Raw genomic sequence first — 16,969 nt, forward strand, 5'->3', positions numbered from 1 at the left:
ACATTTCGCAAAATGATGAATAGAGCTTTTGTAGGTTTTGTTATTAGCTACAAGTTTTGCTCGTAACTCAAATCTGTATCTCTTATACATCACGAACTAGAGCGGGCAGAATTTGTTACTGTTTTTCAGTGAATGTAAAATACATTCACTGAAAAACAGTAGCGGCTTCTGTTCGCTCTGCTTTGCCATGCATAAGAGATACGGATTTGACTTGTTAACAAAAGTTGTAGTTAATCACAAAACCTACAAAAGCTCTATACATCATTTAGCGGAATGCTGTTTAAGAAAAAAAGTTAGAGGCAAATGAATGTAAAGGAATGCACGAAATGAATGCAAATGATTTTCCATACCTGACCACAACCACAGTTGGGCACACCTGGGTACACTCATTGGCACCCATGACTAGAAATTTTCATGATCTTCAAAGCTACTGGCAACACTGTTCTATCTCTGCGCCTGCGCAGCGCATGTGTCAAAAAACATTGTTGTTGGGGCGATCTTCTGAGAAAAATCGATCTTGACGGATCGATCTTATATTTGGCTCTAGAATCGATCCACTGATTAAATCGGTACCAAAGAATCGATCTTTGGTAGATCGATCTTATACTTTTAATTTTAATTGATCTTTCTGAGGTTTATACCTTGCACACTTGCGAAATCCCATTTTCAAGTGCTTAGTTTGCTATCCTCACTTTCGCTCTAGCCAAAAATGTTGTTATTGTTATCCTCACTTTCGGACCAACAATACTCTTGCATATAGAATGGTCTATACGCTTGTACCCCAAGAAATTATTTCCTTTATAATTGAAGAATCAAAGTGGCGATTGACTCCTTAGATGGCGAGTTGGTGAAAATGGTAATGACGTATGGTAGTATCTTTCAAATTGCATAACATTTTTTTAGTACATAATCATTTTTGTAATTGCGGATCTTAAAACTAGGTGTCGCATGACCAGTTTTGGCTTTGCTTTGATTCGCCAATATTCAATTAAATGTTGTCGTGACGGTAAGGAGCAATGAGCACAGGAGGGAGGTAGCGAAAACCTTCAAATGTTTCTGTATTCGTAAATATCGGAAACGCAATTAGTGACGTCATTATAGGGAGAGATGCTGATGTTGAAGTTATGTTCGTTAAATTTACCATGCAGTGGGAGTAAATTGTTTTTTCGATGTCAATACAATTACAAAATTTAACTCCTATTTTTTTCTGAGATCGATTTTTTCGTGGCAAAGAATCGATCCAAAAAATCGGAAATCGGGATCGGCTAGTCGTGAAAGCGAGCTGTCATTTTTCATCTGATTACACCTGCCATTCCATCGTCCATCAGCGTAGAGAGCAGCAACAACGATCTTGGCAAATTCGTTCCAGTATCGGTATTATTCTCTCGACAAGCAAACTACTATGCGGGATGCTTGTTGTTCTATATTAAAAATAATTTTCCAATGGTTTAACTTGAATGTTGCTTAGCAATGGGCGATCTTGGATCGAAACACAAAAGATCGATTCTTTTGGTTCGATTAATCGATTTTTTGAATCGATCTCAAACACGACAAAAATCGATTGGATCGATCCATAACATTTGATTTTTGTTTCGATCCAAAAAAAGTTCAATGCATTTGCATTTGCAATTTTTTGTCTTCACCTTTACACATCACTTGCCTTGAACATGGATTCTGCAAACAACCAATGTGACAGTTCAGTAGAAACATTCACTTCTTATTAGTAATCCTATATATAGAGATTCGCGGAACTATTATGAGACGATTTGGCAACGTGATGTGTTATGTTTACAAAAGCTGCCAACACTTGCCGTGGAGGAAAATGTTCCAGCTTGGTGCGTGACTTCATCGTTATCTACGATACGAGTTAGTTTGTTAACGTTGTTACGTTACAATTTTTGAAAAGTTTTGCCTTGACCGGTCATGGAAGTGTAACAATGTGAGTTTTTTTTCCGGTTTCCGAAAAACGCTGAACTTCGCAAAAAATGGCTAGAGTTTGGAGGAATACCGTCGAATTTTCCCTAGTGGAATCTATGCATTTGTGCAGTGTATGTTACAGTGGTAATTATTTGGAGATATCTAGTTAAAATTTAATGCTTCTTCCAGTACCACTTCGAGCACACGCAATTGTGTTTTGCTAAAGAATTTAGATGTATTCAAAAAACAGCGTACAGTTTTATTTATATTGTCTGAACTGAAAAATCAATCAAAAAAATATCCATTCACAATTTATTATATAATTGTTAATTATGCTTGAAACTCTCTAATGTTAACATAAGCGTTTTACCGCTACATTTTTTTATTTATAAACGTTTTATTTGAATTTATTTCACCCCGATTACAATACTTTCTAACTTAATAACAAATCCTCTAAATATTTTCTTATCAGAATGCTCGTTTGGCTCACATTTTGACAGTTCTCGCTGCTCGATTGACTCAAAATGTCCGCTTCCGCGAATCTTTATATAAAGGATCAGTGATGCAAAATATCATGACTCTCACGTGACTCTCGTCTACGCATCAACCGACTATCGCTGACAGATCGTTTTGTCACGCAGTGAGAGTTAGAGCCATGGCAAACAACAATCACCAATAATGGTCGCTGCTCACAAGCAATACGTTACACTCGCTGCTGATGATGAAAAGCACAACGAAAACAGTGAAGACTTCTGCAGTACGATCAAGAGAAAAAGCGAAACGACAGAAGAAAATGAAAACAATGCCTACACATTCCAAGTTCGTCTCGACGAGCACGACTGTGTGAGTTACAAACAAAGCAGGCAACATTAAACGGAAGCTGTTGGGCACACTCACCAACACACTCACATTAGCAAGCAAAGCAGCAACTGCTTCAAAACGAGCACAGATGAGTGTCGTGATTGTCTGGAATGACCAGATCGGTGATGGATTACAACCAAAGACGACATTCACCAGTTGCTTTTTACTTCTTTCGTCAACTTGTTGGATGGTCATGGAGAGAGCTTCGACGAGCACATCGATAGGAATGTACAAAGCGTTACTACCATCAGCTGTTTGGCAATCGTGATTGTGATAGGTCGCAACTCTGTAAAGGATTACTACTTCTTATGACATATTTCAGGTTCATCAGTCATCTGCTATGTCAGAACGGGATCGCCATGGGGGCATATCGGCAGAATTACAAATTTTCTTGCATCAGCCTGTTTTCCCACCTTCTGTCGATCCTTTTCGAGCATGGGAGAAAATGCGTAGTGTATATCCCCATGCATACCCCATTGCTCGAGACTATTTAAGAAGAATGGTAACAAGTGTTCTGTCAGAGAGGCTATTCTTCAAAACTAGTGAAACCACACATAATCGATATCGGTTCAATGCAAAACGCATCGCTCAATTAGCTTTCTTGGGATCCCTCTCGGAAGAGTTTTGGGATATCTGAATTAAGTACTTTCCGTACTTATCTGCTTTTGCACTCCGACCATCTAATCGTTTTGTGTCATATGTTAATCTTTTGTTTTTTTTTTTTAAATCGTTCATTCAATACCAATAAAAACGAATATTATAGCCGGTTAAATCACTCACCTAATCAAGTATCCTGAGCAAAAACTTCCACATGTCAAACGAAATCAAAATAGTAATTTACTATATTCTCATCATGTATAGGGGTTACTCAAAATAACTAGGATAGGCACATTTTTGGTCAACTTTGGAGTGTTGTAACTTTGTCAAATGTAATCCTATTTTAAATCTTCTAAGAGCATTTAACTGGAAAACTAATATAATCCTGGTCACCGGATACCGGAGATATTCCAAAACTTGGTCATAATCTTTAGCAGTGATCTTTCCTTTCATGGCAATGATTGGTCCAACTGAGTGCCATGATATGGCACCCCATACCATAAATGAGCCTCCTTCGTGCTGGCGAACATCTCCAGAGCTGACGTCGACAGTTATTTTGTTCATTAAAGAGTTGTTGTTGTGCTCTTGCTGCACCTTACATTAATACAAGAGAGAGACTTTTATTGGTCTACAACCAGAGTTTAAAGACCTAACCTCCCCATCTACAGCTAGTAGTCAATTGTCCATTTCAAGACTTCAGATAGTTCGAGCTGTTGAACGGAATTGTGAATGGAAAATACAATTTTCCTTTTACATGTTATCCTGGGGCATCTCCTGGTTCCAGAATGAGCTCCCCAATGGCTTTGTTTTGTGCAAAAATGTGATTGCAGCCTACTACAGGTTCCCCCGGGGGATTCCACTGTCTCCGGAACGGCCAATGTGGTCAATGTTTCACTTTAAGTCTATAGAAAGGATATTCATAAAAAATCCATGAAGAAAAAGCTGTCACACGGCATGTTTTTGAGTAAAAATGCAATTGACTCCTGCTACAAGTTCCCTAGGGGGTATCCAGTGATTCCGAGAGCTGCCAATGTGGTCACTGGTCCATTTGAAGTTTAATGAATGCCTATTCATGAAAAACCATGAAGAATGAGCTGTCACACGGCATGTTTTGCTGTAACAATCCAATTGTCCCCTGCTACAGATTCCCCCGGGGCCATACCGGAGGTCCCGTGAGCGGCCAATGTGGTTACTAATCCATTTAAAGTTTATCATGCCTATTCATGAAAAGCTTGCAGAAAAAGCTGTCGCACGGCATGTATTGGTGTAAAAATACAATTGACCCCTGCTACAGGATTCTTCGGGGGTATCCCGTGATTCCAAGAGCGGTCAATGTGGTCAATGATTCATTTGAAGTTTATGGAAAACCTATTCATGAAAAACCATAAAGAATGAGCTGCCACACGGCATGTTTGGAGTGATTATATGATCTGCCCGCATTCAGAACCCTCCACCAGAACCGATTCCAGGGAAATGGTCATATCTCGGTTGAGTATAAGCAGATTTTAGTTTTTGGCATATGATTCGTTTTAGAAATGGTTCTTCTTTCTTTGTATTTACAAAAATATATATTTTTAACCAGCATCATATGTAATATCTCATCAAAAATTTAGCAAGTTAGACAAAACATCCGGAAACCTAGAATATCTCCGGTATCCGTTGACCAGAATTATTTTCGTGGCCACACCGTAAAACAATATTAGTTTTCCAGTCAAATACTCTTGAAAGATTTAAAATCGGATCATATTTGACGAAGATACAACACTGCAAAGTTGACCGAAAATTTGCCTATCCTAGTTATTTTGATTAACCCCTGTCTGTATGTTACACTCACAACTTATACTGCGTACGTACTAGAAATACTCAGAGGGAGAGATGGGCGGAGAAAACAAAATACACTTCGGCAGCAGGGATTTGTACCCAAATTATCTTGCAACCCTTGCTAGAAGCCAGCATTTCACATGACTTTTATTTTTGATTCGATTTACGTGCAAAATAATAATTGATTGCATCGCAATATTTTGCACATTTCTTGGTGCCATGAATTAACCAACTAAGATCAATAAATCAATAGAGTTATTGTATTTGATTCCAAAAACTAGTTGAATTTGAGAAGCACACGAAACATAAAGGTGTTCAATTGCAATACTCTCAAATATAATCTAGTAATAATAAGAAATCCTCTGACAAATTCTAATGGGAATAGTCGATTGGCTCAGATTTTGGCAGTTAATTTGGCTCAAAACATTCTCTTCGCCCATCTCTCCTTCTGAGTATTTCTAGTACGTACTACACAATATATTTCTAAATGATATCATCACATAAAATGTCATAACAAGAGAGCTTATGTAACGTAATATTAAATTTAGACTGAACTTGGTGTTAACCTGCACCAACTTTCCTATGATCCGTTATATTTGAAACATTTTTGTGCCATTTTACATTCCCGGAAGAGCTTTTCCCGTGTCCGATTGATGAGCACGCTTTCGTAAATATCATTGCCAAAAATCTTGCTATCCAAAATTTTGAACAACCGAATTGAACAAACGGGATCGATAACGTTCCAGCGGCAACATCAGCAGCAGCTCTCCCCAGCGGTTGTAGATTTCGAATGCCATCAGATGCGTTCCGATCCTGGTTCCGATGCTGTCTATGCTTGAAGAGCGGTCAGAGGAACTTAATCGCCATATCGAGGGTCAGTTCGTCCTGTACCAGCTTTTCCAGTTTAAGTGCTTCTGAATCATCGTTTTGATTCGGTTCGGTTTCAACTGCTTGTTGTGTTGTTCCTTCGAAACAAAACATTTGAACTGTCACATTACCCGGGTTACCAAACAACTATTTTTTTTTGAAAACAAACAAAGACAGCCACGTCGTCGAAAAGGACATCCCGCAAGTGGAAAATAAAAAATTCAGGCTCTTTAGTGGAAAACATGTCCGCGATGTGGAAAAATGAGGACCGGAAGGCGAAAGCGACCATGATTCTGCTGCTGGAGGACAGTCAGCTCCCGCTAGTTCGAAACTGTGTGCATGCGAAGGATGCATACAATGCGCTCAGAACTTATCACCAGAAGACGACCCTCTCGGTTCGTGTATCCGAGCGTTCTATACACCGGATATTGCGGACACCAAGCGCAAGAAGCTCGACAGCAAAGCAATCAAGATGACGTTCATCGGGTACGCGATAGAGCAGAAAGGTTACCGTTTCGTTGACCTTCAGATGGATCAGATCATGATCAGCCGCAATGCACGTTTCATTGAGTTGGGGAACGGCACGTCTTCCGTGGCAGTAACGATCCCAACGACAAGCAAGAAGCCAGAAAAAGAAATCAAGTTGCTGCCGCTGAAGAAGAAGGAGGATTCTGTCGACGACCCAGATGAGGAGAGCGGACCTGCTCCGGAAGATTTTTATAAAGCTGACAATGGAGAAGACGATTTTCAGCTGGACTACGTTGCAGCGTGCGCAGTGGAAGAACCGGTTAGTATTAAAGAAGCTCTAGCAGAACCTGTGTGGCGCAAAGCAATGGATAAAGAGTTGGAGGCCCATCGTATCAACGGAACGTGGAAGCTGGTGCAGTTGCCAGAGGGGCGGAAGGTCATCCGATCAAAATGGGTGTACAAGGCGAAGAAGAACGAAGACAACCGCATAGTGAAGTTTAAGGCAAGGCTACGCGCAACGGTTCGGAGTTGAGGTCGGAGAAGTGTTTGCCCCAGTTACTAGTCAAGCAACATTTCGAACGTTTTTGACGATTGCAGCAAAGCACAGCATGGTCGTTCAGCATCTAGACATCATGACGGCCTACTTGCACGGGACCCTCGAGGAGGAAGTTTATATGCGGCAACCGCCGGGAGCGCATTATCTACGGATTGCGTCAGTCTGCTCGCTGCTGGAACAAGAAGCTGCATGAAGTGCTAGTGAAGAACAAATGCATGGCAGCGGTGGCAGATCCCTGCCTCTATTTTCGAGACGACAGAAAGGCGAAGGTTCTCCTGTTGGTGTACGTGGATGATCTTCTGCTGGCGTCAATGGATGCAGACGAAATCAAGACTGTACAAGAGTGCCTGAATGCGGAGTTTGAGCTGGTCGATCTCGGAGAAGTGCGACATTTTCTCGGGGTTGAAGTAAAGCGTGAAGGCGATGCGTTCAAGATCAGTTTGCGTAACTACATCAACAGATCGTTGAAGGTGCATGGGATGCAATGCCACACCTCTTCACCGTACTTTGTGTTTCAGTTTGAGCAATTCAAAATTGGTTTGGCAAGTTTTAGATGGCTTTAGAGGTATCATCGATGAACACAAGCGGGAATAGCTTTTCTCTGCATTTTTTTTAAATGATTCCACTTACTGCTTGATAACACCGTAGAAGAAGCGGAACACTTTCGTCGCCTTCTCCAGTACCATTTTCACATCCACCGATATAAGCGCATAACAGATTCGTCTCGTTTCTTCTCGTCCAGTTCGTATATGACATTGGCCACCTCAAACCATGCATCCGCATTGCCCCGGTTCAATGCCAGGTTTCCAACGTTGATCTCCGCAGCTGATTTCGATCCCCGGAAGAGTTCCAGCGATTTGAACAGCAGCTTGACCTGGCAACTGTGGATTTAAAATTCCTTTTCCCGAGGTCTTTGTCAAACAGCCGTCTTGAGGAGCTCCTCCGATCGGGCCAGTTTGTCCGTCATCCGTTTTGTACAGCTGGGGTGCCTCTGGATCATTGTCTTGATTCTCGTCTTGGTCCGGAATCCACTGCTTGTTCTGTTGTTTCTGCGCCTTCAAAACACAACATTTGAACTGTCAGATTAACCGGGTTGCCAAGAATGCCATTATTGACAAGCAATCAAAGTCAGTAAGATGACTGGCACTCTCGGCACAGCTGCGGCTCACCGAGAAAAAAGTAGGTACAAAATAAGTGTGTGAGTGACCACTCCTTGGTTTTTATTGACGCATTGAATGACACGAAAACAGCTTCCTTCGTTTTTTTTTTCACTTTCACTTCAATTCGGGGCTCATTCGACTTGTCACGCGTCGCGTCGTCAGGCATCAAAATATAGTATTCGGATAGTATCCGCATAATATCGGTTGCCGATAAGGATTGCATCCGGATTATATGTAGTAATAAAATGTTATTTATATTAAATTAACGACGCCATTTTGGAATCCAAGAATCGGGTTTCAGAAAAGTATCAAATATCCTAAGATCTGGGTATTTTCGCAACGGAGACGACGCGTAGATGCTGAAAATCGATGTTCGATGCCATTTGTAGGGTATTTGACACTTCTTCTGAAATCGGAAGCCACCATCTTGAAATTCAAGATGGCGTCGGACAGCGATTTCCGGCCTCTAGATGTCACCCCGATAAAAAAATACCTATATTGATGTGTATTTGACAGTATTTCCCATTTTTCTTAAATCAGAAACCGGCATCTTGAATTTCAAAATGGACATCGATTACCGGTCTCTAGACGACATGCCGATTCCAAAAACGCTTATATTGATGGATATTTGACAGTATTTACCTCTTTTTTCTGAAATCGGAGGTTGCCATCTAGGATTTCAAAATGGCATAGCAAATTTTTGATATCTAGACTTTACCCCGATTCCAAAAATACCCATATTGATGGGTCGACGTCAGTATTTCCCACTTTTTCTGAAATTGGTAGCCGTCATCTTGAATTTCAAAATGTAGTCGGATATCGATTTCCGGCCTTTAGATTTCAGCTTGATGCCTAAAATACCAATATTGATGTGTATTTGGCAGTATTCCCCACGTTTTATGAAATCCGAACCCGCCATCTTGGATTTCCAAATGTCATCGAATATCAATTTCAGCCTTTAGACTTCATCCCGATAAAAAAAATACCCATATTAATGGGTATTTAACAGTACTTCCCACTTTTTTTTTCTAAACTGGAAGCCGCCATCTTGGATTTTGAAATGGCGTCGCGTATCGATTTTAGATCTGTAAACGTTACCCCGATTCCAAAAACACCTATATTGATGGGTATTTGACAGTATCTACCACTTTTTCTGAAATCGGATGCCGCCATCTTGGATTTCAAAATGGCGTCGGTCATCGATTTCCCAAGTCCTCGAGGAGGAATCCGAAAGTAGGTGAAACCCAGATTGAGTTAATTTAACTGAAAAGTCGCAAGGAAGTCCTTAGCTTAGAATCTTACGGAAAGTCCAGAAGAGGTTCAAGGGCATTTTGGGAAGGTCCATAAATTTCATAAACATTTCAGGAACTCCATGAAAGTCCATAGATACATCGGGGCAGTTCCGTGTTTTAGGGGAGTTCATAAGAAATTCCTAGAAACTCAGAGAAGTCCAGAAAACATCAGCGCAGTTCCAAGAACTTATGCTAAATCCCAAGAACTTTTGCCAAGTCTCATGGAATTCAGTTCGAAGAAACTTCACGGAATTCCCGAGCACTGCAAGATAGTTTAATAATCTTTAAGTAGGTTCTGGGAAACTTCAGAGCAGTTTCGAGAACTTTAAGGAAGTTCATAAGAACTATAAGGAAGTTCATAAGAACTTCAAGGACTTAAGGGAAGCTCCATGAACTGCGGGAAAATTTTACAAATTTTAGAGAAGTACTGAAGACATCAAGCAAGTTCCAAAGAAACTGCAGATAAATCCAAAGAAACTCCAGGGAAGCCTAGCTAAATTCCGGGTGGTGCCATGAACATCAATCGTTTTCTGATAGCTTCAGAAAAGTGCACAGAAACTTTAGGAAAGTTCAGAGAACTTCAGTAAAGTTCAGTAAATTCTGGGAAGTTCTGATAGCTAGCGTTGGGAAAGTTGACACTCGAACTTAGTCGTGGAACAATATCGGGAGTTAATCAGTTCGTTTTCTTAAAATCGCTGGTAGAAGGTGGTTCCAAAACTGCTCGACAATATGATTAATTTCCAAACTTCATAGGACAACAAATTTTGGTCACATTTTGGATCATGAACATCTTTGCTGAAGACGTCAAGTCGCTAAAAATTCAGTGAGAAAAGTTAAATTTTGGCGCAGTCAACACACATACACAGTCTGTGTATGTTGATAGATGGTCTTCATTATAACAAGAAAAACGTCGGAATTGCTACGTTTTGGAGTTATTAACTATGCTAGATTGGATTCCTGTGGTCCACTGTGCACTGGCTGCAGACGATCTTATAGGTCAACTAATGAGATCTATTTGTTCAACTACAGAGGCCTTAAGGTTATGGCATAAGCCCAAAAGCTCAATCGAGAGGCCTTATCGATCGACATCAGAAATCTTGAGTCAAAATCTGAGGTCTTGTAAGCTTAAATCAAATATCTCATGCCTTATAGACCAATTCCAATGGGCTTTGATAATAAGTCAGAAAGGATGGATACATTATTGTTTAGTTGGTGATCTTTATTTACGAGACCTTCAGCCAAATTGAGACATGGGTTGAAGCTCATAAATATTTGCAGTCTTATGGGTCAATTTCAGAGACCTTGGATCGTTTTTATCAACTTAGGATAGTTTATGGGGCAATTCAGCAGATCTTGAGAAACATACAGGACAACTTCAGAAGCCCTATACGTTCAGCTAAGATGTCTTATGGATCATTTACGTAGATCTCATGAGTTAGCTGGTCTTCAAAACTTACTCATTAACCAAAATGAACTTCTAAAACAAAACGGTCAGTGGATCTTCTTCAGAGGATTGATATGAAGGCCGACAGACCTAATAGAGGCTTTATGGTAAGAGTTGAAAAACCAAATCGATCGATTTCATAAAGCTTGGGTCTTTATAAATATATTATTCTATGTTAACATGAGTCAATCTCAAAGTGAACGTCTCAAAGGTGAACTTCGAAGCTCATATGTGCTGTCTTATTAGGAATCAACTTCAGAGGCCTTGTGGGAGAAGTTCATATTAATCATCCCAAGGATGCGCTACATACAGGTCAAGTCCGGAGATCTTGAGAAATACACAGCTCACTTGGGTCAACTTCATAAGCCCTCCTGGTTCAGTACAGATGCTTTATGGATCACCTTCATTGACCTCATGAATCAAACGTTCTTGAAGGCCAAACAGATTAACTAAAATATTTTTGAAGATCAGCATCAGAGGATTTTCTAAGTTCTGAAATCTGCGACAGATCCAGTGGATGGAACAAGTTTGGATAATAAGAAACTACGCTTGGTACTAGATTTGAGACAAATCGACTCACCTGAACACTGAAGAACGGACCGATGATGTGCACCGTGGTTTCCTCATCCACCGGCGTGTTGGTAGTGTGTTCGGGCAGTTTGATTATGCTACCGGTAACCCGCTGCAGTTCCCGCACGTTCTGGCCACCCTTGCCGATAATACGTCCGACCTAGCAAAACCAAAAAAAAAAAAATCAAATCATCAGCAATCACACTTCGCCTTCGTTTCAACCCACCTGCGCACTGGGCACCAGAATTTCAACCGTTAATCTCACATCGTCGGTCCCGGAGACGAAGCCCTCCTCCCGCATCTTCTCGAAGATCAGATACTGAGCCTTCCACTGGGCTTCCGGCGTGCCGACAATGGTAACTTTGCGCTCGGTTTGCTGCTCCAGGGGTTTGTCCGCCTCGAGCGGGGCAATTTTCACCGAAGCACCGGAAAATCTTATAATATTACGAATATGGGATCCTTTGGTTCCGATTATAGCACCAACGGCATTATTTGGAATATACAGGTAAGTGGTTTCCTGGACGTCGCTCGATCCGGGCGGAGCACCGGGCACCGTCGGAGGTTGATACATCGGATAGCTGGTTCCCGGGTACATCCCGGTGCGTCCGGTAAAGCCCATCCCGTTGCCCGCGGTGGACATCATCGCCATCGGGTGCAAACCCGGGAACATTATACTTTGCGGGGCCAACGCCTGGAGGTCGTTTTCGTAGCTCTGACGCAGCTTGGCGCTGATCTGACTCTCGCCCTTGGACATGTTGTCGATCGAACCCTTGACGGTGATGATGCGCTCCAGGTTGAAGCTGTTGATGTCGTTTATCGAGCTGACGGTGATCTTTGTGTCGGTGTCCTGCATTATCCGCTTGATCGTGTTCCCGCTCTTGCCGATGATGCGACCGATCAGGTTGTTGTGGGCGAGAATCTTCAGGCAAATTTCCCTGCGAAAACGCATAACGGTCGTCAGTATTGATGAAAAGTGCGGTTCAATTTCACTCGAACTTACCCTTTGTTTGTGTTGTTGGCCTCCTGCTGCATCACCTCCAGTATTCTTTTGCATGCGCTGGTGCAGTTCTCCGGATTGCCGTAGATCGTGATGGCCTTCTCCAGCGAGCCGACGTTATCCTTCCGATGGACATCGACGCGGGCCCGGCTGTTCTGGGTGATCTGTCGTATCGTGCTGCCCTGGCGGCCAATGATGGCCCCGACCATCTCGCTGGCCACCAGCAGCCTCAGCGGGAAGTCGGTCTGACGTCCTGGGCCACCGCCACCCGGCATTCCAGCGTACTGCGGGCGGCTACGCGTGTTACGGCGCTGGCCTTTGCTGTCGAACAGCTCCACCAGCAGGTTCGAACCCTCGAACTCGATCCCGTTCAGGCCCGACACCGCGCTGTAGGGGTGGGAGAGAAAATGATAGGGGAAAATGCGTTAGAATGGTGTTGGCAGAACAATGGTTGGGTGTTATCGGCGGTTATTCAACGTCTGTCTAGATCGGTGGATCTTGAAGTCGACAGGGTGAAAGGTAATTCCTGGCAGTGTTTTTTAAGCAATTGTAGTATCAAATGGGTTAATCACATACATGTCTGCATATTTTTCTTTTAGAGTATATTCAAATGTCAACACGGCATGCAAGTTTGTTTTGAATTTTCATTCGTTTGATACTCGTGATAATCATGGACGCGAAAAGGTAGCATCATAGACCGTGTTCTATTTTTAAGACGCTGAAACCACATCGGAATAAACGAAAGATTCATCTTTTGCACCATTAAACGGTACAAGGAAACCGGTTCGTGGAAAATCCCTCCCAAACCAGGCCGAAAACGCAGTGTCAGGACTCCGGAACTTATCAAACGAGTGAGAGAGCGAATTCGGCGGAATCCTTGCAAGTCTGGGCGTAAGATGGCCAAAGAACTCGGAATGTCGCAGCCAACGATCAGGAGTATTTTGAAAGATGATATCGGATTGAATGCTTACAAAAAACAGCGGGTGCATGGTTTGACCGGAAAGCAAAAGATAGCTAGAGTCGAAAGATGTCGGAAACTGCTCAAACGGCACGGTGATTGCGATATTCTGTTTTCGGATGAGAAAATGTTCCTGCTACAGGATCACCACAACCAGCAACATGATCGGGTATATGCTGCATATCTTGCTGATATTCCTCGTGACCAACTGGCTGTTCAAAGGTTCCAGAATGTTTCCAGGGTGATGGTTTGGGGATGTTTCTCCAACACATTGAAAGTTCCATTGCTGTTCATTGAACCTGGTGTTAAAATCAACAGTAAATATTACATCGATAATGTTTTGAAGAACCACTTGCTTCCCTTTGTCCAAAAACATTATAAGAATGCACCATACTGTTTCCAACAAGACTCTGCACCGTCCCATCAGGCAAAAATTACACAGGCTTGGTGTGCGGATTTCATTTTGTCGAAAGAGTGACCTGCCTCCTCACCCGATTTGAATCTTTGCATGGGGTTACATATTAGGCGAGCTAGGGAATACCAAGGGACAACCGTGGAAACTTTTAAGCAACGTTTGGTGAAAATATGGGACGAAATGCCTCAAGATATCGTGCGTGCTGTAACGATTTTCAAAAACGGATACAGCTCGTAATCAAAGGAAAGAGAGAAAGATTTGAATTGGACTAAGTTAAGACAAATGTTATAGATGCACGAAACAGGAAATACACTGAAAATAAAATTTCACATCATCTTCTCATTTTTATGACCATATACTTTACTGACAGGAATTACCTTTCACCCTGTAGTTGATTGCAAAGCACTACTGTGCTACCTGCCTTATAACGAATATACGTTGTATACGAGTACCCCAAATACAACGTATAGTTCGTCTAATTTTACATTGCAAATGCTATGCAAAATTAGACGAGTCGTACGTTGTATTCGGGGTACTCGTATACAACGTATATTCGTTATATGTCAGGTAACACAGTAGGAGAAATTCCATGAGCTCACGACCACACAGTGGAACGAATCTATTGAAATCATACGTTTTTTAATTGCGTGTAAATTTGTGCTTTAACAAAGGGCAATGTCTTCGAAGAAGTTTATTGGACTAAAATAGTCTATCTTTTCGTTCCATTAGGGTGATGATGTATCCACGTATTAGGGTGATACACAATTTACTTTTTTTTTAAATATTTTCATAAAATGAGTTAGAGTTTTCACAAAAATGTAGATCACATTAAAATAAGCAATTTTGCTGAAATCAGCAATTTCGCATCTCTAAACGTTGACAAAATATGATGCATTGTTTGTGGAAAGCCATTAAAAACAGTTTTACTTCAATAACTCTTAATACAATAATTTTATTGCTTTAAAGTATTCCACAAAGTTTATCAATGTATCAAAGTTCACATTTTTGTCGAATATTTTGTATCGCTATGATGCATTACATATTTGAAAAGTTATTAAAGATTTTTATTTAAATTTAGACACTTTTCCAATATCTTGAACTGAGGCAAGTTGTGGCAGATCAGTCAACTTTCATGGGAAAATACTAACTTTTGGCTACAATATGCACAACACTTTATTGGGAGATCTTCGGAGGAACATTTCAATAGGAGTTATAACAAATGCCATGTGCTTTTTTTCTTTTTGAGTTATATTTTTTTTAAGTTATCAAGTTTTGGGTTTTCGCTCAATACTCCTATGCGACTAGACTGCCATGCGTCTCCATTGATACAGTCGCTTTAAAACAAATAAACTGATTATATTTTTTTCTAAAAAGCATTTTTCATTATCTTTCATTTGATATATTGAAAAAAGTCATTTTTGGGACCACCGTAACATGGAAATGGTCACCCTAATGACAACATAAAAAATAAGGTTCTGTAAAAGAGTTCGTGGGGCAATACCAGGCGGGATTCATGGGTGCCCGCGCTACCACGGACCAAATTTTCGCGATTCGGCAGGTTCTGCAAAAATGCCGCGAATACAACGTGCCCATTCATCACGTGTTCATCGATTTCAAATCCGGGTACGACACAATCGAGCGAGATCAGCTATGGCAGATTATGCACGAGAGTACGGATTTCCGGATAAACTGACGCGATTGGTCAAGGCGACGATGGATCGAGTGATGTGGGTTGTTCGAGTATCGGGGACACTCTCGAGTCCCTTTGAATCTCGAAGGGGGTTACGGCAAGGTGATGGACTTTCGTGTCTGCTGTTCAACATCGCGAGTGGCACGGTCTTCAGGAAGTCCATCCAGCTTCTTGGCTTCGCCGATGACATCGACATCATGGCACGGTACTTTGAGACGATGGCGGAAACGTACATCAGATTGAAGGCAACGTATCGAAGACGAAATACATGAAAGGAAGAGGTTCTAGGGAAGACAAGGTTAGCCTCCCATCAAGAGTTCAGATTGACGGTGACGAAATCGAGGTGGTCGATGAGTTCGTGTATTTGGGCTCACTGGTGACCGCCGAAAATGATACCAGCAGAGAAATTCAAAGACGCATTATGGCAGGGAATCTTGCCTACTTTGAACTCCGGAGGACGCTCCGGTCCAATACAATTCGCCGCCGCACGAAGTTGATTATCTACAAGACACTGATTAGACCAGTAGTCCTCTACGGCCACGAGATCTGGACTATGCTCGTAGAGGACCGACGCGCCCTTGATGTTTTCGAACGGAAGGTGTTGTGCAGGTGGAGTGCAGATGGATGACGGAACGTGGGAATGGCGAATGAACCATCCATCATCGTCCACACTGCAAAAGACTACAAGGGACAGCCCCTATGGGGTTGTACGCAATGATGACGTAGGACTACGTGGTCTTATATAATAAATGTTATTTGTTATCTGCAGCAGGAGCTTATGATTTGTGTAGGAATAGGAATTTGAGCGGGGTTATCTCTGTTTATACTCTTTAGTATGACTATGATGGCCCTGAAAAGAATCTTTTGATATGAATTTTAGTAGGGCAGTTGGGGCAGCCTTCATAGCTGGTTGCTTGGCGGGGAGCCTTTCGTTGTGTACTGGAGAACAGCACTACTCATCACGCGGTGATTGAATATACACTGTTTGGTGAGATCGGATGGAATTCCACTTTGAAATCTGTGTTTAGGAACGCACTTTTCGCAGGCAACCGGTGATAATTTTAATTATCATAGCAACAATGGCACATTCGTGCAATTGTCAATGGTTACATTTTGAAAAATTCTAAAATGTATTGCGTATTGTTAATTGCGTAGAAATATTTATGATCGATTGGTGATAAAATTATTGAAATTGGTCCAGGGGCAGCTGAGTTATTTACGTTCAAAATCTTTCATAATTTCGTTACATGTTCCATTTTAGGTTTTCACAAAGTGTACCCTATATAGAAATCACAGACGTAGTCCTACGTCAAAATGGGCGACTACAGTGGGCTGGGCACGTCATAAGAATGCCGG

General features: G+C 41.7%; 1 protein-coding gene across 5 annotated transcripts in view; it reads right to left on the reverse strand.

Annotated features, from left to right (window-relative positions):
* The window catches only part of Imp (IGF-II mRNA-binding protein), a 268,323-nt gene that overhangs the window by 3,951 nt on the left and 247,403 nt on the right, over positions 1-16,969 (reverse strand). For all 5 annotated transcript variants that reach the window (XM_065227322.1, XM_065227311.1, XM_065227317.1 and 2 more), the window contains 3 exons: positions 12,554-12,937; positions 11,780-12,488; positions 11,564-11,713 (listed from right to left, as the gene is read on the reverse strand). In XM_065227322.1, coding sequence (XP_065083394.1) covers positions 11,564-11,713; positions 11,780-12,488; positions 12,554-12,937 — 1,243 coding nt within the window. The remainder of the gene's footprint in view (positions 1-11,563; positions 11,714-11,779; positions 12,489-12,553; positions 12,938-16,969) is intronic.

This window comes from Ochlerotatus camptorhynchus, unplaced genomic scaffold, assembly GCF_037179485.1.
Source record: "Ochlerotatus camptorhynchus isolate MF236.1 unplaced genomic scaffold, CSIRO-AGI_Acam_v1.1 ptg000022l, whole genome shotgun sequence".
In the NCBI taxonomy this organism is placed as follows: domain Eukaryota; kingdom Metazoa; phylum Arthropoda; class Insecta; order Diptera; family Culicidae; genus Ochlerotatus; species Ochlerotatus camptorhynchus.